The sequence below is a fragment of the Antennarius striatus genome, chromosome 2 (assembly GCF_040054535.1).
Source record: "Antennarius striatus isolate MH-2024 chromosome 2, ASM4005453v1, whole genome shotgun sequence".
NCBI lineage: Eukaryota > Metazoa > Chordata > Actinopteri > Lophiiformes > Antennariidae > Antennarius > Antennarius striatus.
The window spans coordinates 17,301,014-17,325,604 of record NC_090777.1 but is presented as its reverse complement, the minus strand read 5'-3'; the positions used below and the strand labels follow the sequence as shown (position 1 = coordinate 17,325,604).

The 24,591-nt window shown below is 38.8% G+C and overlaps 2 protein-coding genes across 3 annotated transcripts; one reads left to right on the top strand and one right to left on the bottom strand.

The window, feature by feature from the left end:
* Positions 1–5: 5 nt before the first annotated feature.
* LOC137589017 (N-terminal EF-hand calcium-binding protein 1-like) lies at positions 6–16,262 on the bottom strand. Of its 2 annotated transcripts, XM_068306395.1 has the most exons (13): positions 15,918–16,262; positions 12,518–12,542; positions 9,415–9,552; positions 8,853–8,961; positions 8,124–8,149; positions 7,803–7,900; positions 4,230–4,488; positions 4,018–4,097; positions 2,716–2,769; positions 2,422–2,534; positions 2,181–2,258; positions 2,016–2,107; positions 6–1,246 (listed from the first exon to the last, which is right to left on the bottom strand). In XM_068306395.1, the coding sequence occupies exons 1-13, from the start codon at positions 16,032–16,034 to the stop codon at positions 1,218–1,220; spliced, it is 1,218 nt and encodes a 405-aa protein (XP_068162496.1). In that variant the 5' UTR covers positions 16,035–16,262; the 3' UTR covers positions 6–1,217. The 2 variants fall into 2 exon arrangements, with proteins under 2 accessions (XP_068162496.1, XP_068162504.1); XM_068306403.1 differs by lacking the exon at positions 9,415–9,552.
* A 941-nt stretch (positions 16,263–17,203) lies between these two features.
* Positions 17,204–24,574, top strand: alas2 (aminolevulinate, delta-, synthase 2). Its single transcript, XM_068330346.1, has 10 exons — positions 17,204–17,358; positions 18,866–19,220; positions 19,334–19,429; positions 19,538–19,760; positions 20,404–20,588; positions 21,070–21,249; positions 22,062–22,226; positions 23,082–23,350; positions 23,730–23,892; positions 24,128–24,574. Exons 2-10 carry the CDS (start codon positions 18,887–18,889, stop codon positions 24,289–24,291), a joined length of 1,779 nt encoding a protein of 592 aa, XP_068186447.1. The 5' UTR covers positions 17,204–17,358; positions 18,866–18,886; the 3' UTR covers positions 24,292–24,574.
* The last annotated feature ends 17 nt before the right edge of the window (positions 24,575–24,591 follow it).

Genomic DNA, 24,591 nt, shown 5'->3' with positions numbered 1-24,591 from the left:
CTGAATGCAACACATCATTTATACCTAATTCTCATGTCTGATCCTCCTTTTAGATCAGTTCATAAACAATGTACTGATGATATAAAATGAATGCATCCCTTTATCTGATAAACTCGTGAACTTTATTTCATGCCAGAAAACAAAAATAGCATCCACATGACAACTTGTAAATTCTTCATAAAAGAAATAATAAACAACTGAAAGAAAGACTAAACGTTCATTCTTCCTCAGAGCAAACAAAGGTCAATATTCTGTACATTTAACACCATCCAACAATCATTACTTTCATCCTACATCTTTACAACTGTAAACATTCTTAAATGACTTTATCTGTAAATTCAACACCCAACAGTTTCTGCCTCCTTTACTTACTCAAAATATAAACTTCTATTTGTGTGCACTGTACTGTGTAACTCCACTGCAAATGCAATATGATGGCTTTTTAAATTTTATTTCTAGAGTAGCAGTACAAGAAAACTGCAGTAAATTGGTTAATTGTTATTGTCTGATAATGTTTTGCCCGACTTCACTGCAGCTATTGGCTTGTTAATTCTACATTTTTAACACATTTACAATAAATATCCATTCTTCACAATTAGGTCCATGTTTTTCTAAAGTGCAGGAGTTGCACACGGATGGTACAAGTTTAGACCGTAATCATTCATTAACTATGTTCTATCTAATGGCTTTCTAACCCATCAACAAAAAGACACTACGTAGCAAAGCTTTGAAGGAGACCACAAAGCACAAAACCACAGAGGGAACAAGGGAAACGCAGGTTATCCTGCCTTTAAGTCTGTTTTATCTTTACTGAAGGATGAGGACAGGATAGAGACAGATGGACACATCAGTTGTGTTTCTAGTTTTGTGGCATTACCGACACTGAATCGTGTTTAAGCAGTTTTGCACATGACAAATAAGAAATCATGCAAATCTCATCTATAAACCTAAAGAAAGAAATGTGCCAATACAATGCAAAACAAAAGTAATCTTGGCACAATTCCTGATCACACAATAAAATATTGCATTGCCTCAAATCCTTCTCTCCAAGATTGACTGATTCATCCCATTTTTTCTTTATATAGCCTTGAAGCTTTTCAAATACAAACCTATTCATGCCATGAGGGAAAAAGAAGAGGGAAAAGCATAAAACAATTCTACAATGACCTCTTCATCCTGCTGTTATTGTGCTGAACAGCAGCGGCGGCTTCAATCTGTCAGTTGTTGTTCATAATCCACCAAGAGGCTGTTAAAGGAAAATTAAATAAGCGTCAGTTTTTATGCTCTGGTTTGTACCACATAAATAAGAAACAACAGGAAAAGAAGTATAATGTGTATTTCTACAGTATAGCATGTTATCTGAAACAGTATGTATTCACATTGGCTTCTCACAAGCAGCAGAAACTTTACACTTTAATTGCAGTTTACCAGTTTTGGATTTACAGCAAAGTAATTATAGAAACATCAAAGATTCCTTTAAACCATCTGAAAGCTGTTGACTTCCATGATTTATAATCCCAGAAAGACGTTATGTAAAATTTCAGCTTAATATAATTTATATTCCTTTATAGCGTTGTCAAAATATCAGAATTTAAAACACTGATATCACATGAGAACGTAGATGTACACCTCACAAAAGTGTACTGGGCTAAAAAAAACACCAGGATTTAAATGAACAGTCTGAGCTGAGATGCAGTAATGATGTTACAACCTGTATAGTCTTAGGTCGAAAATCTGGTTGTAGATGTATTTTTTCTTTCTTTCTTTCCATCTATCTTTTTTTTACAGCTTTGCTCATTTTTATGGCAGAATCCAGAAATAATGCAGTTACCATACCATGTGCACAACGTATTGGAAGAGAATTGATGCGGTATTTTCAACTATATTTTTCAATTATATTTTCTATACTCATATTTCAACTGAGAATTCAATCATCAAATCCTGAAACTGTCACCTAAATCAAACTGGATTCATGTGTGATGAATGAGATAATCTCTGAAGGCTCTGCTTTCTACCTGGGAGGAGCATGGTGGATACCATCTCTGGCTCCTCTAGTGACTCGATGATGCAGCGCTGGAAGGTCTTGCTGATGGAGGACTGCAGGTAGCTGAGAGGAAACAGAGGAAATTAATGAGACTCCATTTTGCCTCATTCAAACTTGAAGCTTTTTCTAACCCTACCTCATCCAGGAGAGACGGTCTTGCCAAAACTCATACATGATGAAGCATGGTCTGTTCTGGAGGTTCTGGACTGAAATGCTAAAAATATAAGAGACATACAGACAGAGAGAGGGCTCATAAAGAATATAGATAGGGTTACTTCTATATTATGTTTGGGGGGAAATGAAAGAATTTGAAGAGGCTCCATGAAATCAGAGCTCCTGAGGCAAACTACGGCATCAAAACAGAGAAAAGGACTTACTGCAGGTTGTTTAGTTCACTGCCTGTGGCATCTGTATAGATTTTAAGAGCTTGCTGAAAGTGCTCCACATCCCTTTCCTTAACAGACATTTGTCTTTGGACCAGAAGTATGTTCTAGACATAGAGCATAGGAAGAAAGATAAATAACATCAGCATGTGAGTTTCACTTTTAAATTTGGCAATTTTTCCAGCTGTTCTGAACATCATGAATAAAAACACCTCAACAGTATGTTAAAATCTGACAAGCTTTTCATGCTATTGTAACTGCAGAGTATTTGGCACACATTGCACCTACCGAATTATATGTCCCTGCCAATGTATCCTCTTTGAGAGGCTCCAGATGTGGGCTCTGAAAATAAATATTTCATTTAGTGGGGTGCAAGTATCAGCAAAAAATGATTTAAAAAACCTCCCTCATGTTCCAGGTTGTCAGTAAGGATTAAGCAAGCCCGACATCACCACATCTCTCCTACAGCATTACAACATCCCTGGAAACGTATGCTGCTTCTATGTTCCTGTCTGCATTGCCAAGATAAGAAAATGTCATCACTGGTGTTATTAACAGGCTAGCTTATTATTTTCGCAGCACTGACATCTAACTCAAGAAAATACCTAATTTAAATACTTTTTTTTTTCTTTTTTGACATATAAAGAAATATAAAATGCCTTAAAGTCAGCTATCACAAAGTACCACTGACAGGTTGAATCTGTGCAGTACCAATATTTGTGCAACACATCAAGAACAATACTTGGTCTCATCAGCTATGTGAAAGCTTTTACTTTCCAGACTATATTATACACAGGTCAACACAAGCAGGAATTTTATACATGTCTGGAAAAATTGAGCAGGACTCAGACAATATGACTGACATTTCTAACTTAACAGCTAACCCTCTGCAATCAAACTTCACAAACAGCCATTCATCCTCATGAGAAAGATCCTATGGGGGAAAACGTATGTCGATGTAACACATGGAGCTAAAAAAACCCAAACATGTTTGTGTGAACACAGCATATGTGGTGCTGTGACTCTCCTCTATAGGATGAAATATTCCAGTGATGCTGCCATTTAAATGACTTATTAGATACCAGATAAATAATAAATAAATAAATAAGGTTTTTAAATGTAAAAAAAAGATATAAAGTTTTTTTGCTTGATATCTGAAGTTAGCAATTCAGCTGATAAAATAATCTCAATACTTCAAAAATATGCACCACCCTGTATGTGAAATTGGATGATGGAAAATTACAACTAAAAGTTGAATCATAATAAATGCACCACTGTGCAAATTTAAAGCACACAGAAAGTTTTGCTGATATTGATATGAATATTGAGATTTGAAAAAAAACCACTTGAATAAATTCCAAGTCTTGTAACCATGGAAATGGAAAAATAAACTGTATACCAAAAGGCATCATCAACAGATAGACCGAAGACCATCCGATAACCCCTTTCACGCTTTGCTCCATGTGCAGGACAATCAAATCAAGGTATAGACGAATACTTTGGAACTTCGGAGTTTGATGCACTCATGCCTGTCCACTAAATGTCAAAAGAGAGGAAGCAGTAAAATATAAAAACAGAATTCATACAAACCTCACACTCCATTTTGTCTACGAGCTGCTCTAGTTGATTGATCTGAGACACCCAATGGTTGTCTGGCTCCACGCTGACCCCTAAACACAACACATGCTGTCTGAACAGTGGCTGCATTTCAAACTGAAACACGTTTATTTTCAATGACCATCTGAAACCGTCCTTCTGAGTTCAATCTTTTTCAATAAGCCAACAATGCTCCTGAGACATACCTGTGGTGAGCATGCCAGAGTAGGGGTCAGTCGGGGAGAGACACATGTTCTTTTGGATGCGTCTGCCCGAGCGTTTGTTCACCCTCTGGAGAGACAGATCCTCGGGCTTCTGCAGCATCATCCTTCCTGTGCAGCCCTTATCATGAACCGCCTCCATAGCGCAGTCCAGTGACGACTGAAGGGACTGCAGCTGGGTGGAGGTCTCTCTCAGCAGGAAGCGTGTCACAAACTGACCCAGCACTGATGAACCCTGATACTCCTGAATGAAGGAGGATGGATAAAAATATGTTTGAAAAAGGTTATGGTTATGTTTTTACAGGTGACATGATTGTTGATTCACTGGTCCTAGATAATCTCTTTACAGCCTCAAACCCTTGTACGGGTGCTGTTTGTAGTGATTATGTTTTCAATCCTTTACAAAGAACTAAGACCGTCTTATATTAGGTACCTATAGAAACATTTATGGTGTGATTTCTATTTCCCTAAATTAATGAAGGCAAAGCAGTCAGGGTGATAATGGTTTGTTCTGTACGCTGGAAGCTAATATTATGATGACGTATTAATGTCAGCTGGAGAGGCTTCACTTAGAGCGTATCTTTTCCTGCAGCGGCTGTTGTTGTTTTTTTGCCAGTGAAGTTTTCATGGATAATGAAGCATGTCACCGTAACCAGCACCCTGGGGTGTAGCAAAATATAGCACAAAAAGAAAGACAGGGAGACTTTTGAAAACTGCCAGAAGCTTGTCAGAATCGCTTTTTCTGTGTAATCTGTTTTGTTGGCAAAAGAGATGCTGGATGATGTGATTAATGAATTGTTTCTCCTACCTCTCTTTTTGAGACAGAGGAGCAACAACACCACAGCCAATGTCTGCTTTTCTTTTCTTTTTCTATTTTGTTTTTAATCTCTGGGCAAGAAAGCAACTGCAGGAATGTGATTATTTTTACTGCTTGGCTCGGGCATCTGTGCCTCCTGGACGCCTCCCTAGGGGGGTTTTCTGGACATGTCCTACCGGGAGGAGATCTCGAGGAAGACCTAGGACACGCTGGAGGGACTATGTCTCTCAGCTGGCCTGGGAACGCCTCGGGCTCCCCCCAGAGGAGCTGGAGGAGGTGTCTGGGGAGAGGGAAATATGGGCATCCATGCTGAGACTGTTGCCCCCGCAACCTGGCCCCGGATAAACGGTTGAAGATGGATGTATGGATGGATGGATTTTCCTCAACATCATGCCAACATCACAAACTGGATTGGATTAAAAAAATTGTAGTTTATTGTTAAAAGCTACATGGAAGGATTGATGGCCACTGCAAATTGCTATTGGATTGATTTATTTGATTTTGCCATTTAGTAATCAACAACACTGATCTCAGGAGGGTGAAGGATAGCATCTGCTCAACATGAAATATGCATCCCTGGTATGGGTTAAGTTAAGTAAACCAGAAAGACAACAGAAAGATAGGAAGAACAGAAAGACACAAAAGAGAGAGAAAGAAAAGTGAGAGTTGAAAAGAGGGGAATAGATAGATATCATGGGCGCTGAAGAATGGAAAATGTGTTTGCTTGCAGTTACACGGAGGACATCTGACATCGCAGCTTGGACAGCTGGGGGATTTGTCAGCTTTAGTTAGTGTTATCTTCCTTCTATTTGGCCTGATCCTCTCTCTTTTAATAATCTTTCTCTGTAGAGTAAGTAGTAAAGTTTTTTTTACGTCAAAGAACAACGTCATTATACTGTAGGTCCGCATCCATATCTGAGCATTTATCTATTCATAGTCTGCACATGTGGGAATTCTTTGGTGTTGATCTGCTTGATGCGTCTTCCTAGAACATGTCAGGGTCATGCATTCAAATGCCCCTGCAACTCCTGGAATTACAGGGTTCTGCTCTACTGGGCTGCATCGTGATCTTCATAAACCTCCCTGATGTGTTCAGGGCAATCTGATGAGATGCAGTGTCTCACTATCTGGAAATACTGCACAAGTAAAAGTAATATTGTTGCAAATCTTTGGTCCTTTTAGCAGAACTGATCTCTATTTCAACTCCAAAGCAATATTTTTCTAAAGACAAATAATAGTCTGGATCATACATGTAGTGAAACCAAAGGTGTGTGCTGTGGTGATGGATGCTGACTTGAAATAAAAAGACAAAAGGTGTTGAATATAGTCAGATCATCTATTATGTGAAATGTAAGATGTAAGATATAAGAGTTAACACAAGGATGGACAGCAGAAGTAACATTGTTCCCTTGTGGTGGTTTAATATACTATATTAATGTAGAAAACCTGCTTATCCTCCTCATGTTATAATCTATTTATATCTTAGTTATCTTTTCAGTTAGCCATGAGTAGCATGGCTCAAGTTATCACACTGGCAGTCAGTGGATCCCTTACTGTACTTTGGTCCACACTGAAACTGTTCAAAAACAACTGGGTTATTTCTGTCCTTACAGATCCAAATTTGCCCTTCTCCATTGAATTATCCCATTACCTGTATAAAGACTGTGTACAGACATTCATGATGCACAAACACACGAAGAATCCTTTACAGGACAAATACCATTTGTTATCCTGCAGCTGCTGTATTGAGAGAAATGTGTCTTTATAACTGTTGGATGGGTTGGAACAATATTAGTTTGAGTGGTTTACACCCCTCAGGAGATGAACTGGAATAACAGAATCTATTTAATTAATTTCTCTTCCAACACCATTATGAGGAAGTTTGGTATGTTCAATACAGGTAGTTAGGTTTAGAACAAAAAATAAATAAATAAAGATATTCCAGTCTTGTAATGACAAACATATCAACTTTTTCTTTTCTTTTCTGTGGACATTTCATTCATTTATGAAGAAGAATTTGTCCCACACAAGTGTCATATTAGTTAATATTTACAATACCAAACACCACTGCTAATTAACAAACATCAGTAACTTCATCGTCTGCCCCCCCAGCTGGTAGTGGTTGCATCTCAGTCCAGGTATCGCATCCCCTGAGGAATGGTCTTGTCTGCGAACAATGTCTCGTCCTTATCCCTGCATCACGATGTGCTGCACCTGTTGCCTGGCAACACTGACGGTTGAATAGCTGATGACCCCAAAAAAATGTGGTAAAAGCTGTGTGGCCGAAGTAGCAGTAATAGTAGTACTAAAAATAGTAGTAGCAATAGTAGTCAGGTAAATGAACCTGCAGTACTAGTACTGGTGGTAACAGGAACTTAAATGCATTCTTTTTTCAGTGAAGACTGTAATTAACAGAATTAAGTCCTTTGGCTTCACTTCACAGCTGCTGAATGAAGTAATTTGTGCATTGTGAGTGAACAGATAAGATGAGCTCATGTTGGAAAATGTACTGTCAGTGAAGTCAGAGTACATGTAGTGGGCAGAGTTCTGCTGTGTTTCTGCACGACCTCAAAGACCACTGGGAGACTTTCAAACTGACAGCCGGGACACAAACAAAATAACTTGCCTGGCCCCTTGGATGCATGCAGAAGCCTTACAAATGTCTGAAAGCTGTTGAGAGGAACACCAGTCTGCTAATGTCTTTTCACATTAAAATATTAGGGGTGTAAAATGTTACTCACCTCTTTAGTTTGATCCATGGCCTTCAAAATTACCACATTCAGCTTCTCCAGAGCTGACAGGACGTTGATATATTCTCCCAGGTGTGGAGTGAAGTATTCTGGTGGACGGACAAAGTTTTAATGTGTTCTGTGTCCGTAAGTGGTGTTTTTCTCAGGAACAGCATGTAATATAAATCAATATGACACTGATGGCATTAATTAGATGGACAAGACAAGGCGTGTTTGGATAATGTCATTACCGATCCAGAGCAGACCTCAGGCTTATAAATAAAGATGATGTTATCAGCTGTATAAGAAACTAGGAATGAAGCTCATAATTACCTGAAAGTTTGTCGATGTCCAGGTTGCTGTGGGGCAATGAGAACAAGTCAAAAACAGAAATGTCAGTCTAACATGTTAATGTTCTTATCAATGTCGTCACGTTGTCTTTTTTGCCATGCCAATCTAAATCTGTACATCCCCCACTTTGGTCTATTTTATTTGGTACCCTGGCCTCAGATACTCATACTCCTCTTCATTTAGATCACACAAAGAATACAGAGTAGAAGAGTGTTCTGAATTCATAGAGCACCATGTAGAATTCAAGCGCCATTATCCATTAATATCGTTTTCTTTTTCACATTTATTGTTGTTTTGTCAAAGTTGACACAATTGAAAATCAGAGACACGTGTCGGCATGAGAGGATATCAGTACAGTACTGCATTATCTTATTACTGTCTCAAAACAGTTGACCTTTTCCACGGTATTCCCTGCCGTACTATAAAACAACACCAGTGTTTCTATGCATGTAATGAATTGACCTCAGGACAGTGTTTCAATATTTTATTCAGTTTTTTTCTTTTCTTTCCGGACATATTATTACAGCAGACTTCACCTGCATCACTTTTGCTACATCAACAACATCCGATAATAAAAAAAAAAGGGTTGACGGGTAGATGCCAATTGGCTTGTAACAATTTTATGATGTTATTGGTGCTCATGAGTGTACAAACACGTCTCTAACCCTGGGAATTTTCAGGACAGGTGGAGGACGACAAAGGTGTTCTTACTCTGTTCGTTTCTTGTCGATGGAATAATACAACTCCTGCATCTGCGCGTCAGTGAGGACGCCATCTGTGAAGTATGACTGGAACTCCTCCAAGGACAGCTTCCCATCATCTGAAAAAACACAATCCAGTGAGAAATAAAACCTCTTCAGTCTGTCCAGCTCACACACACTAAATTAATTTAAATGATGAGTTTGGAGCAGGACATTCAAAGAAAATCTTATCACAATTTTTGAATTGCTTTGAATGGACTTATCCATAAATATGAGTCCGTTTGTATATGATTTTCTCCTCATCCAACTCAATAACTTTAGCCATGAGTATTTACAAGTGACTAATAATGACCAAACTGAGACCACATTCCTGCTGCTTTTATTTCTTCACAGCTGAATGCTCCATCCATGCATTCAGTTCCAATAAAACATGTCATGGATCACGGGGGCTGAAGCTTATTCAAGCCATCACTGCGACAAAGGTGAGACAGATCTTGGACAGAGGGCCACCATAAAGTTATGAACACACAATCCCACAGATGCACAATTTAAATTCAATCATTCATCAGTACTGTGTGTTTTGGCTTGCAGGAAGAAAGTAGGACACTGGAGGAAAGACTGAACTTCTACACAGGGAGGCATGTGGATCCATAGTGGTTTGTGACTGTGATGACCACAGCACCACCATACAGTCCCAAATGAGAGTGGAACTGCAAAACAATTAAAACATGTGAACGAGTCAATGTTCTAGCAGATGTTAATGGCAGCTCAGAGTACAAACACAAAGGCACAAGTGTGTGCTAAAGGTAAGCGGTCCCTCTAATTAGCAGATGCTGGAGCTTCAACCTGCAGGAACTGCAAGTTTGGGGGAAACTGGGAGCAAAGACTGTGGACTTGTTTCAGCACAGTTTAATAATGTTGTCTTCTCCACAATAAAGAGACAATGAGGAGATAATGCCTCCATCATGCCAGCTTTGCTCTGTAAGCACTGAGCCCTTTTGGGCACCAGCCCTGCAATCTCCACCTGGGAAATCAAGCTAATATCATGTGTTGGTTTGTTAAAAATACTTTGACATGGCAAATGCTACTGCCTTATCACTTATCTTTACTCAAGGATCACACCCTCCAAAGGGAAGTCAGTGCCTGCTGAATATGTGCTGTGTTCTGGGGATGATGAATAATCCTTTTATCAAACTTTCTGCTAAAATTTTCATTCCAAGTGATGTAGTAGAAAACATCTTCTGGTGCACTTCTCACTCATGCGCCAACCTCCTCCATCAGGCCTGCTTTAGTGCTCATTAACACTCAATTATAATACAGTTTGAATGGTGTAAGATATGTGTTTTCTTCGTTAGTCTGAGCTGCACTGAGAGAATTCTTCAGGTTCAGGCTACAGACTGTAGACTGCTACAGTTTTCTTGACTCTTGTGACCCTTTGAAATAGAGATTTTCTTTTGTACTCCAGGAAGAAAACTTGAAGTCGTTTAATGCTTTTACAGCTCTTACCTGCTTACATTTAACAAAACCGTAACTATAACCTCATGAGGAAACCACATGAGAGACCGTGGCATTTCATGACATCTTTACAGGGAAATTAAATTGTTTTTTAGATTGGATGATGAATCAGTAGCTCACAACAGACGGGAGTTTGTTTGCTAGCTTTAATGACCTCAAACTGATATAAAAACCGCAGCTGAAATCTTTCTCTCCTCTTGAGCTTGTTTCTTTCCACAAACATTTGCTCCAAATCCTAAAGCTCAAAGTTCTCAGAGGTGAACTGAAGCAACAATTCATGAAGTCAAACAGAACCTTTCAGGAGAATTTGAGAGGTAAGACTGAATGAAACATATGAAAAGAATAAAAATTTAAAATTATCTAGATATTCTGCAAATGTAGTTATATATTTTCTGGGAATTTTTATAAAATGAAATGAAATGAATTTTATTTATCCCCGTTGGGGGAATTATATTCATTTCATTTCATTTCTTTCAAAGTCTCTGAAAATATATATAATAAATTACTGCTTCTCACAAACTGCTGATAGTGTTTCTCTCTTTTTCTGCATCACTGTACTCCTGTGAGTATGTTTCTACAGTCCTGCCTGCTGCAGCTCTGTATCAAACACAGTTAATTAATATACAGGGCAGAAACCTCACAATGATGTTTTGAGTCTGGAAACAAAGAGCAAAAACATATTATGTACTTTACATTTTAAATATGTTCTAAAATATAATACAAACGGAATAAATCCTCAGAATCAATCAAATTAGCCTACAGGATGCCTTTGCCTTGACAAATCATTTTTTATCCCATTACTTGCAATGATAAGTCGACAATTCAGCTCACCTGAGACAAACCAAATGTGCAGTGTATTGTGTATGTGTATTGTGCAGTTCAGCATAATTTCTCACAAGCAGCATGGGACCAATGAGTCAAAGCTTTCTGTATTCATCTATATTCTTGCAGTAATATAAAGCCAGTTTGCCATTAAAATATTTAATCCTTCGTTATAATAATGAAAAAAGGAAAGAGTGAAGTGAGTTGATAGTCAGCCCTTATTGTGTGATAAATCCACAGAGCCCAACAAGCATCAGCCCACTCAGTGCTGATTGGTAGGAGGTGATTTCCTCTCCGTTGCACAACTTAGTGGGTTTGTGAAGATGAGAGAGAGGAGCTCTGCTGCAAAATTAGGTTAGCTGCCATGAGAGAAACATGTAAACATGAGAGAAAGTTCTCTCCGCTTGCTTTGTCTTCCTGGAGGAGGGAAGTTGAGAGGAGGAATGAATGCAGGACTTCACATAAATGTAATATAAATCCTTTACCAGCTTTAAGTCATCACCTACTTCTGATAGAAACACCATACCTACAGTATGTTGCTTTTTCAGCCACAACCTCACAAAGAAGTTACTCACCATGAAGCATAACTAAATAAAACTGTAACCATCCCGTTTGGACTCTCATCATCATCATCATCATCATCATCATCATCATCATCATCATCATCATCATCATCATTAGTGCCAGACAGCCATCGCTCATGGCAGCGCATTTGAATCATTAATCCTTTAGTTATGTAACATATTATCCTGAGTAGCAGGATGAAGATACAATACTCCACATGCATTAATAACTCGCCCCTTTTGCAATTAAGATGCTATGAAACTGAGATGTAGTGCATGAATAAAAAAAAGCAGGAAAAACATTTTCGTGTTTTTCTGCACAGTTTCTCACTAACAGCTGAATGTCTCATGATTTCCCCAGATATTTTTAGAGGAATGACTTCCTTTGAGGTAAACAATGCATTGAAAGGAAACATTCAATGCATTTTTCAAATGATAAAGTGATATGTTTGCAAGAGAACTACAAACAGAAACTAATGGCCCTTACTCATTTTTAATACATGGACTATTAAAAAAGCTTTTTTACTTGGGGAAAGCAGCACAGGCCACATGTATACAGTGGGACTTTATGCAGTTATGTCGGGTATTCTTAAAAAGGTTCAAGTTGTCAACTTAAGCTAAATGATACCAGATAAACCTGAACTCTCCAGAGTCACATAGGTCCTCTCAGACCACCTATTTGACATGACAAAATGTTGCTTCTAAATATCTAATAACATTGAATGGGTTTTAATCAACCATATAATATAATTGACTGAATATTTTGCTTACTCACCATTTTTGTCTGCCCGGCGGAATATCTGTAACAAGAGGTACAGAAAAGTACGTTTTAGGTACAGGAAGAAATAACACAAGACAATGGAAGAAAAGAGACAGACACACATCAAAATTATTTAAAAGCTTTGAGCAAATAAAAAGAGAGTATTTATTTATTTATAGATGGATGGATAGGTGGATGGATGGATGGATGGATGGATGGATGGATGGATGGATGGATGGATGGATGGATGGATGGATGGATAGATAGATAGATAGATAGATAGATAGATAGATAGATAGATAGATAGATAGATAGATAGATGGACTGACTAAATGACAGACAGACAGACAGACAGACAGACAGACAGACAGACAGACAGACAGACAGACAGACAGACAGACAGACAGACAGACAGACGGACGGACGGACTGATGGACAGACAGACAGACAGAATAGAATGTAACCCAAAAAAATGTGCTCTTTTGTCAGAGCATAAAGAGACGTAATACCTCTTTTAGGAAATGACATTTTTATACACCCTGGTGAAGCTTTGAAATGATAACTATTCTAGTTTTTTTTCATTCCAGGCATTGAGATTAGTCAGGCAGTTTTGACATCGTTCCCCATTCATGCAAATCCTGCTAGCAGGAAGAAACACCCTCGGTGTTCATTCATGGCAAACATGGGAGAGAGTTGAAGTGACTTGTTGATTAAATGCATGATCAGAGTGGAAGGGAGCACTTAAATCTGTCACCAGAGACACCAGGACACAATCTATTCACGTCCTGTTTTTTAAAGCACCCCTCCTCCAGTCAGGATATGTCTCTTAGTCTCATTATCGATTCAAAAAAAGCATGGTGTGACACCTGCATGATTGTTAACCATGTACTTGACATTCCCTGCAAATCCATATACCTTTAACTGCATGAATGCATAGCGCAGCAGTGTCAAACTCATTTTCACCGAAGGCCACATCTGAATAATGGCTGTAACTTATCAATGCAACTAAATGTAATTCAATGTAATTTAAAATAAATGTAACTACTACTTTATGTTAAGTAACTCTGAATTTAATACTTATTCAAGTTACAAGCATTACAGTTGCACAGATACAATATGTTTGCTTCTTGCTCTGTTATAACATAAAGGTTTTTAATTTGTCAGGTTATGAAACCCAAATAAGTCCATCAGTCAAGGATCAAACTATCCAAGTGAATAAAGAAAAATAACATCAAACACAAATCAAGACATTAACTTTGTTTTTTAATGTTTTTGTCAAAGTTAAAATGGGCTTAATTACTGTGTTGTGGGAAATGTAGTTTTTGGTCAAAAAAAACTATCGCCTTTTTATTTGTAGACACTCTGAGCTTTTATGCCCTCGTGGGCCACATAAGATGATGTGGCGGGCCACATTTGACCAACGGGCATTGAGTTTGTAGCATGTGGCATAGCGAGTCCAAAAATTCCCCCCATCCCTGTGTGGTATCAAATTAATTTTGCTGCTTCCTTATTTAATGCAAATTGATGTGAGAAGTCTCCACTGATCTCTAGCACACTAAAGTTTCACTGGCAAAAATGAATGTAGATGAGTCGACTATGATGGACTAGAAAACAACTTAAGCTAATTTAAGAGTCACTTAAGAAACCATGATATGATATAGAAAAAAATATACATAGAAACCAGGAGTTGTCAGGATCCAGTGATCAAACGAAAACCAGACAGTTTAAACTTTAAGGTGGAAATGAGCAAATGTTCAACCTGTGTGAAGTTTCAATCAGATCCAAAACACACACTATCATTTTCCAACTCAATAATTGGACTGAGATCAGACTAAAACCATCTAACACCACTGGTGCAGTGCTTTAACAACTCTAGGCTGACTGATGCTGATGCACACAGCCCATAAAAGATGAGTGCAAGGAAACCGACATGATGCTTCTCCATAAAATCCAGGAAACAAATTGAGAGAAATAATGATCAGCTCTGGAAGAGCTTGAGATTTAAAGACTTTTATTCCTCCTTTATGCTGTCGAGTGGGAGGATGTGCCGCTGCCATTCCAGAGATAACGGAGATCACAGCTACATGAATGCTGCTCAGTTGTAATATCAATCTCAGCCGGCCCCTGGGGCTTGTTAATATGCCACAATGAGTCCTCTTGAGCACAATAAATCTACAGCAGTAGGAGTAACTGGCACTCCCTGAACATCTACACCATCAATTGCTATTTACAAAATGCCTCCCATCAGCCTCTGAAGCAAAAAATTATTTTGCAAAGAACTGAAAAAAGCTTTCATGGATATAAAAGCAAATTGCTGAGCTTTTTTAAAAATATCAATAGTCCTTCTACTTGTCTATTTATATCAATACACTAACAGATTAAAAAAATCAAGACTAACTGAGCAGTAACAAGTTGGCAGATGGCAAAAAAAGCACAAAATAGGCTCAGTGTTCTCCTCCAAGTAAGAATGTGAGCTCTATTGTGATTTAGTTTATGAAGTTCAAATGCAACAAATGAGGAGGAGGTTGCTTCAAGGTATCATAGTCGTTATTTATACAGAAAAATAAATGACCATCTTTCTGCTATGGTAATAACTTCACTGAGGAAATGCCTGTTTTGGAGTTCACTAAGCAGTTGGCTGGAGAGAATGGATGCTAACTGGATTTAAAGCACATGCATCCTTGCTGCAGTCAAATGTTCCCCTCCTTGACCAATAATTACCCTCAAGGAGAATTTTATGAACAGCCTGCTGTCAGGAAGTCTTCTGCGCAAGGGATGCTTGTAGTATCTGATTTAAAAGGGGTCACAGGAGCTGCAAAGCCATACATATTAATACATTGTTTCAATGAAATTCTGCATTTACTAACTGGTATCATCAATAAGCAGTGCAGTGTTTTTGATATTGTACAGCTGGGAGCTGAGAGAGGAGATATTTCAAACCTCTGTCAACTGTGGAAGCAGTGCTTAAATAATTCACATTACATTCCTCTGCTTTCAAGGGCTGCGGGATTGGCTGGCTGCTCGTTCAAAAACGTGCAGCAAATGACGATTCACACCAACACAATGAATCATCAAGGGTACAATGAATGTCACGACCCTCGTTATCATCTGAAAAAGGGGGGAATAAAGCGAATTGAAGCGATCAAAGACCATTAAAAGCAGGTTAAAATGAACGAAAACATTTGCGTAACTGTTATTCACGCACCGGTAGATCTCACCTTACTAAGGTAATAGGGCTGCATGTGAATGGGAGGCAGAGAAGCATTACTCCCAAAATGAACCATCCCCAAAGAGAGAAGGACAGTGTAAATTTTTAATGGACAATGCTACACAACGAACATTAATTTCAAGAGGTGCGTTGACAAAAAAAATTAAGCTGTAATAAATATTTGATCTTGAAAGAAATCGCACTCACATCCTGGACCAGAGAGATGCCTTGATTTTGGATGCGGTCAAGCTCCCCCAGTGTCCTCAAGTGTTCGCGCTTGGCCGACTGAAGACACATGGTGATCATCTCTGTGCACGCCAGCATCCTGCAGCTCTAGATGCGATTTCTGCCTGTCAGACAAATTAGATCCTGTTCGTTTTGTCTTTGGGGAGCGGCTGTTCTAGTCGGACTGGAAGGAGTGTGATGATGGTGATGATGATGGTGATGATGATGATGATGATGATGATGGTGATGATGATGATGATGATGATGATGATGATGTCGGTCCTGTGAGTCCTGTCTGGATGGAGATAAACTTGCTTGCGCGTCAAAGACGATGTCAGCAGAATGAAACTCCGCCTCCACGCACCAAACAGCGACTTGATTTCAAACCGAGGAACGCGCCCTCTGCTGGCGGTCACCCTCTGCTGGATTAACCGTTTATTGTGTGCCGGCACTGGGAGGAAAGGCTCATCCAGGACAAGAAGAACAGAGGCAGCTTGTCAAAACGACAAGGCTGCATTGGTATTAGTTGCACACTTGCTCTATAATCCATTCAACTGTTTGGTTTTGTTTCAACATTGGTGAAGAAAAGGGGGGTTTTTTTTCGGTCTTTTCCTGCAAAATGTTGAGCTCCATGAACCTTATAGTCTGAATTCTGGTGAATTTCTAAGAATTACATTCTGCAACAGTTTTTCAAGTATATTAACATGCAAGAAAAAAAAATAGAGGGAGCTTATTTTGAAGTCCAATATTGCTTTGTATTCAGCTTTATTGTTTCCATCTCAGAAGGGTCATCGGCCACCACCACCAGTGTATTGATTCCACTGATGTGAGTTATTTGCTGCCCTTCTTTCACAGTCTCTCTGAGGGATCCCAACGGCAGCGACGCTCTGATAGAATAATTACATTTGCTTCATTCACTTGTCTCCCATGTTGGAAATTAACCATGACATAGTCGTTGTAGTGGTGAGGCCTGTCATACACCTCCTTCACTATTGCAGGTATACTCCCTTAATATGCAGACATTTCACAAACATTAAATCAAAAATTTCCATTGCATTTTTATTAATGTGGCTCAATAGAGCATTTTCAGAATTAAAGTACCATGGTTTGTTAGGAGAAGTTCACTTAATTTTTAGTACATGTTAAAACTAAATTGAGTTTTAAAATAGTTTCTGAATCAACTGTTGAGAAACTGATGTGGTGCGATACAAATAAAATGAAACCATGTCATTATCTTTGTGTCTCTGTCACACAGGCATACACAAACTGGGTGTCCCCCCCCCACCCCAACTCCCTTCAAACCAAGGGGTGGGAACTGAGCTGATTGCATAATGCTGTTCAACATCTGACCGATAACTGGCGACACTTCCTGACCTGCTGTCTATTTGCTGTTTTGAAGTTCGTCCTCAGTGCAGGTCAACAGGTGCGTTCACTGACTTCTTGACTCTTTCATTGTTATTGTTATCATTACAATATTTATTTCTATATCTCTTTTTTTCCTGTTCTTTGTTTCCTGTTGATTTCTTGTCATTGTTTACTGGTATTAATATTTATATGAGTTATTTTCTCAGTAGTTACATCTTCATATTGCTGCTGTCATGAATATAACAATATTAATATTGACTAATTTATGAGATGAAGATGCTGAGGTTCTCTCTGGGAGTGACCAGGATGGATAGGATCAGGAATGAGTACATCAGAGGGACAGCACATGTTAGAGGTTTTGGAGATAAAGTCAGAGAGGCCAGACTGAGATGGTTTGGACATGTCCAGAGGAGAGATAATGAATATATTGATAGAAGGATGCTGAGTTTTGAACTGCCAGGCAGGAGGCCTAGAGGAAGACCAAAGAGGAGGTTTATGGATGTAGTGAAAGAGGACATGAAGGTAGTTGGTGTGAGAGAAGAGGATGCAGAAGACAGGGTTAGATGGAGGCAACTGATTCGCTGTGGCGACCCCTGAAGGGAAAAGCCAAAAGGAGAAGTAGAAGAGTATTGATTAATTTATAATATAAGTGAATAAATTAATCATAAATTGTTGGAATTGTGCATTTCTAATTTATACTGTAACAGTGGAAAACTATTCCATATTACTGAATATTTATTTATGTACACAGTTTATCTCTAAATATTTGTTGTTGGTCAGTGAAAAGAATCATGTAGATGTAGACATGCAGATACTGAAGCCTACACTGAATAACATTTTTTTTTCACATGATCAACAGTTGTAGCTCATCAACAAAAATACTTAAAAATAAAGAAATTAACTTTGGATCTGCTGGTGGTGTTTTCAAGACTCGGGTGGGTCTGCAAACATAAGACCATTTCTAACCACAAGAAAAGACCACAGATCCCAAGAACTGCCTTATCTGATGACCACAGGAGATTTTAGGGTACCGATAACGTTAACCTCTTCAAACTAAACCTGTAGGTCATTATCATAAACTGGATTTTTTTTTTTCTTAATTTTGATTGTTTACTTTTTTATTTTTGAGTCTGAGAAAATATTGGCATGAAATAGCAGTTTTTTATCCAAAGAATTAGATTAATTCCTGCACGTTTTACAGAGGATACATTCTTAGATACTGCAGCAATCAGCTGATGACGTCTGTTAGTGCAACACATGTATGCTGCAGGCGGAAGATAAGCAGCAGCAACCCACCGCACCCTGAGGAGGCACTGACTGAGCTGCATAGACAAGCAGAACCTCAGATGTATCTTCATCCTCAGAGCACAAAACTTGTCATATTCATTTCACAATTCGCTCTGCTTACCTTATACGTGAAGGATAAGGTTTTAGTTTTCTCTTTTTATTTGGAAATTTATTTCTTTACATATTCTGATTATGGTAGAAATGTTGAAGTAAATATCTATGGAGTCTGTAGATGTTTTATGGATTGAATAGATTTCCAATCCTCTGTCTTAACCCAGACTAAGAACAGCTGAAGTACCATGGCTGCTTTCCTTCATCACTGCCCTTTCCTGAAGTCTGTTCCAAAGCCAGCTTTGAGTAGGACAGGTGCTGCCTTGATGAATATGGCCGATCAATGTCCCATCATCACTCGTCAGATCAGTGTGAGCGGACCAGCCTCTCTGGAGGCCAAACTGAGCGTGTCACCCAATCAAACTGCCATCAAGACAAACAAACTTTCCACAGGTTACCAAAGGAGGTTTGCTCAGACTGCCGCCAAAGTGGCTGTGTCTGTATCAAAGGACTGCCCCTTTGTCACCTCTCAGATCGGGATGGTCAGAGCCAGCCCTGAAGTACAGGAGGACGTCCAAGAAGGTGAGAGAATGTCTCTAGTGACATTGAATGAAATTCATCAATTTTTGAAAAGATAGGAAAGGGAAAATGGATATCCAGAAAAATATATAAACATATATGCTCTTATTTCACAGGTTTGATGACATCCCTGTTGAAGGGTTTAAAGAGTTCCATCCTCCCAAGATCACCACAAACCAATGTGGTCACCCACCTCCTCAAAGACAATATGGGTATGCTATGCAGTTAGAACAAGTCTAATACATATGATACTGTTTGAATGCTTGCTTCATCACTGGCCTGCTCATTACATACTTTAAGTAATTATTTTACTCCTGCAGTTGGGCCCAGCTATGACTATGATCACTTCTTCACTGAGAAAATTGCTGCGAAAAAGAAGGACCACACATACAGAGTTTTTAAGACCGTGAACAGGAATGTTGAGGCTTTCCCTTTTGCTGAGGATTATTCCATTATGGGGCGTCAAGGCTCCCAGGTGTCCGTTTGGTGCAGCAATGACTACCTCGGGATGAGTCAGCACCCAAGGGTCCTCAGTGCTATCAGGTAAACAGGTTTTTTTTAGAATTTTTTTTTTTGAAATATGTGTACCCATGAATTATAAATAAAACTTTATATAGAATTGAAGACGAGATATTCTTATGTTCAACACACATGTCTTGTTGTATGTCCTGTGATGTGATGTCAGTGTTTCTTTTTCTCCTGGTGTTTATCCAGTATTTATTCATTATTTAATGCCTGAGCAGTGGATATGTGCAATTTCCTCTGGGATTAATGAAGTATCTGTCTATCTATCTATCTATCTATCTATCTATCTATCTATCTATCTATCTATCTATCTATCTATCTATCTATCTATCTATCTATCTATCTATCTATCTATCTATCTATCTATCTATCTATCTATCTATCTATCTATCTATCTATCCATCTATCCATCTATCTATCTATCTATCTATCTATCTATCTATCTGTCTGTCTGTCTGTCTGTCTGTCTGTCTGTCTGTCTGTCTGTCTGTCTGTCTGTCTGTCTACATGGAAGAATCAATCTATTCTCACCCTCTATTTATAATTATTTGCTAATGGATGAGTGTTTGAACACCTAATTTGAAGTTAAGGAGAAGATGATGGGGTGTATTTTGTGGCATGGGTTGTGTAATTATTCTTCATTTGTTGTGGATGATCGTAGAGACGCCCTGGACAGGCACGGTGCAGGAGCAGGCGGCACCAGGAACATCTCAGGCACCAGTAGCATCCATGTGTCTCTGGAGAAAGAGCTGGCAACATTACACCAGAAAGATGCAGCTCTGGTCTTCTCCTCCTGCTTTGTGGCAAACGATTCCACCCTTTTCACTTTGGCTAAAATGCTTCCAGGTAAACCCTGGCGACTGATATCTGACCTCTGAGCCAATGACTATATTCATTGTTACGGCCTTGCAACAATCTATAGTTTATCAAATACTTTTATTTGAACTCTTTTCCATCTGTTTTTTCTTGTTACAACTCCTTTTAACAAGCTGGGTCGTAACATCATAGATATAATTCATGTTGAGAAAACTGCTGTTCATCAATTATACTCTTGTAGATGCTCAGTAATAAAATTGCTTTGCCAGCATTTTGAGACTGAAATGGTTATGAGGGTTTCATCCTGCATGTAGAATGAAACCTGCATATTTCATTCTGCATATAGAATGAAATTGTATAAAAATGTTTTCTGTGTTTTGTGTCATACTTTGTGTTGTTGTACTGTGGGTCTGAGAAGACTGCAATTTCATCTGTGCTGTATGTCGTGCATATACAGTATGGTACATTTGACAATAATGTTGACTTTGACTTTTTGACTTTGACTTAACAGGATGCGAGATCTACTCTGATGCTGGAAACCATGCATCAATGATTCAGGGTATCAGGAACAGTGGAGCCAAGCGCTTCATCTTTCGCCACAATGACAGCCGACATCTGGAGGAGCTGCTGAAGCGCTCTGAACCCGAGACACCAAAAATTGTAGCGTTTGAGACTGTGCACTCCATGGATGGTGTGTACAATGTAATGTCCGTTTAACGTGGTGGAGGAAATACTGTAATTTGTTTAACACAAGTGACATACTCTAACTTAAAAAAGTTTATGCAGGAGAATAAATCTGAATCAGTTATAACTAGAGTGAACAAATGTAAATATTGTAAGTATTTATTTTACTCAGGCTCATCTGAGTAAGATTTTGTTTATAGTAGTTTTAAAAAGAATAAAATGCACAAATATATTCATTTTTACATTTATCTCAACATCAATGGGTATACAGTTACGAAAAGTTCAATACACAATTTGGGAAGCACAATAATGAGAGTCTATGAAATGGGCCAAAAACAACAAGAGGAGAATAAAATTGACACATGAGCCTAAAAATCTGCAGTATGAATTAAATCCAACAGTGATCATCTTCAAATAGATAAAGCCAGGTTGGGAGTCTTTACTCCCATATAATCTATAATTATTCACTCAGCATAACCATTAGACCGACATTGATCACCGCCTAGAGAATAATCCCCTCTTTCAGCTCCATTTTAATGAGTGATAGTTCACCACTGATAGCTCCGTTAAGCACAAACTGACTGAATGTCTCAACAAAGAGGAGTTTAAAAATTATTCTGATGGAAATGTAGTATGATTTAAAGTTAATGTAGAAATCTTTAAAATTTAGAAGTAGTGTATCTAATTATCTGCATCCGTTTCAAGTACATGGTACATTTCTAGATCTGAAAAAATAATGTCATCTGTAGTCCTCTTTCACTGCTGTTCACCGATAATGTATAGTTCTACTTATAACTCATATTCACTGGGCGTTTCCAGGTGGCATATGTCCTCTGGAGGAGCTGTGTGATGTTGCTCACCGTTATGGAGCTCTGACTTTTGTTGATGAAGTTCACGCAGTGGGCCTGTATGGAGCCCATGGAGCTGGAGTGGGAGAGAGGGACAACATTATGCACAAGATTGACATTGTGTCAGGAACCCTGGGTAAGTAGAAGAAAAACTTGTTCTGTCACTCTGACACTGAAAAAGCAGGGAAAGCAGTTGGAAACCATCGTAGATAAAGTCACACATCTTCTTGGCGCAGCTGCGTTTTAGAGCCACTTGCTCTTGCTGACAATCTAATATTGGCAAAACAGCAGTACGAGCTCTTAACAAGTAATACTCCTCCAATGCTGGTTAAATTAGGTCAGGTGGGGAGTCCATTCCCATCAGTGGATCAGCTGGGTGCCAGCTCCACTCCCTCTCTGCTTGTAATGATAACACCGTCATCAGGGAGGTCACGCTGTGGGTAGATTTATGACAACTGCAGCGTTTTAAGGAGATTTGACTCCAAGTTGAGTGTACGACAGGTAATTTATTTCGGGGAAACAACAAATGACTTTATAAGCCCTGCTTGTGATGTTCAGGAGAAAAACTGAAGTTAATCCAACAAAGCTGATATTAGCATCTGAAAATGTGTGTTTTCAGCCTAGCTGTCTCAAATACCACATCAGCACATCTTAATTGCATTCATTATATGAGCATTTATTTAAAAAAAATGTATGAATAACAATATGCAATTTAAAAAATTGTATATTAACAATCTTATGTACATATATATCTCACATGATAGTATTAATTATACATTTCTTTTGTGCAGTTGTTATCAAATAACAATTTGTCCTCTGTAGAAAAAGTAAAATACAATATAAAATGGAAACTCAATCCTTCAAACTTTATTTATGAAGTAACTTTAAAACAATTTGTATTTTCAAAGTGCTTCACAGGTGAATGATCTTGAGTACACTGGTTCATCTGTTCCCCACACATACCCCCTCATACCATCTGCTGTTCATCCAGGCAAAGCCTACGGCTGTGTCGGAGGTTACATTGCCAGCAGCGCTGCCCTTGTGGACATGGTACGCTCCTTCGCAGCCGGCTTCATCTTCACCACTGCTCTGCCGCCTATGGTCCTGTCTGGGGCCCTGGAGTCTGTCCGAGTCTTGAAGAGCTCTGAGGGCCAGGCGCTCCGTAGAGCCCACCAGAGGAATGTCAAACACATGAGGCAGCTGCTCATGGACAAGGGCCTGCCGGTGGTCAACTGCCCCAGCCACATCATCCCCATCCACGTATGTTGTTTTGGCAGCGCTGCCTCCCGCTACAATACCTCACCTCTCATCTGAAGAACGAAGTCATAATAAATAAAAGGGTGTCTCTCTTAATGTTAGCAGTAAAGGATGTGCTTACCAACTACAATAATACCATAAATTCTGCATTTAAATTAATTTCATTTTTTGGTGATACCATACATTTCATTACACTGCTTCAAATTTCAATCTAAATTTTCCTCAATGCAAGATGCCAAATTACTTGATCTAGTTGGAATTATTTCTTTTAAAGCATTGCATGACTGTAAGTAAACAAAATTACTCTAGTGACACAGTTTGGACTCCATAGGCCATTGCTGAATAAAAGCATCCACATGATCTCATAAGATCCATTTTCTAGGTGGGCAACGCTGAGCTGAACACCAAGGTGTGTGACACCCTGCTGGAGAGACACAACATCTACGTTCAGGCCATAAACTACCCCACAGTTCCTCGTGGTGAGGAGCTGCTGCGTCTTGCTCCTTCTCCTCATCATGACCCTACCATGATGGAGTATTTTGTGGGTGAGTGTAGAAATGTCTGCTGATCTTGTCAGTATTTTAGTCGTCATCTGATAAAATTAAGGGGGAATAATGGCCAGTACAAGTGATTTATGTTTGTCCTTAATGATACTTATTGTTCTGCATCGACTGATGGGTTTCTAGGCCTTCAGCTGCAAAGAGAACATTTTCAGACAGATAAGTAAAATAGAAAATAACAATGGAATTCAATACCATTCCATGCCTGTGTCGTTTACAGATAAACTGGTGGACGTGTGGGAGGACGCGGGGCTTCTGCTCAACAGTCCGGCCACGGCGTCCTGCACTTTCTGTGACCGTCCACTTCACTTTGACCTCATGAGTGAGTGGGAGAAATCCTACTTCGGCAACATGGAACCACAATACATTACTGTGTCTGCCTAAAACAATAGCATGTGTAGCATGTGTAGGGCCTCTGCATGAATTACGCCACATTTAATATAATGCTAAATTTTTTATCCTTTTATTATATGAAGATGAATTTCATGTGCACTGAAAAGTACGTGTTTCAATATTCTTTATTGTCAGGGATTTGGACCAAGTATTGATTTGCTTTCTTGTATTCATGCTTACTAAATTGTGTTTGCTATCATGGATGTGTTTTAATAAAGTTGTGCATCCTCAATTTATAAAATATAAAATCCTGCACAGTGTGCACTTTATTAGATCTTAGTGTGATTATTT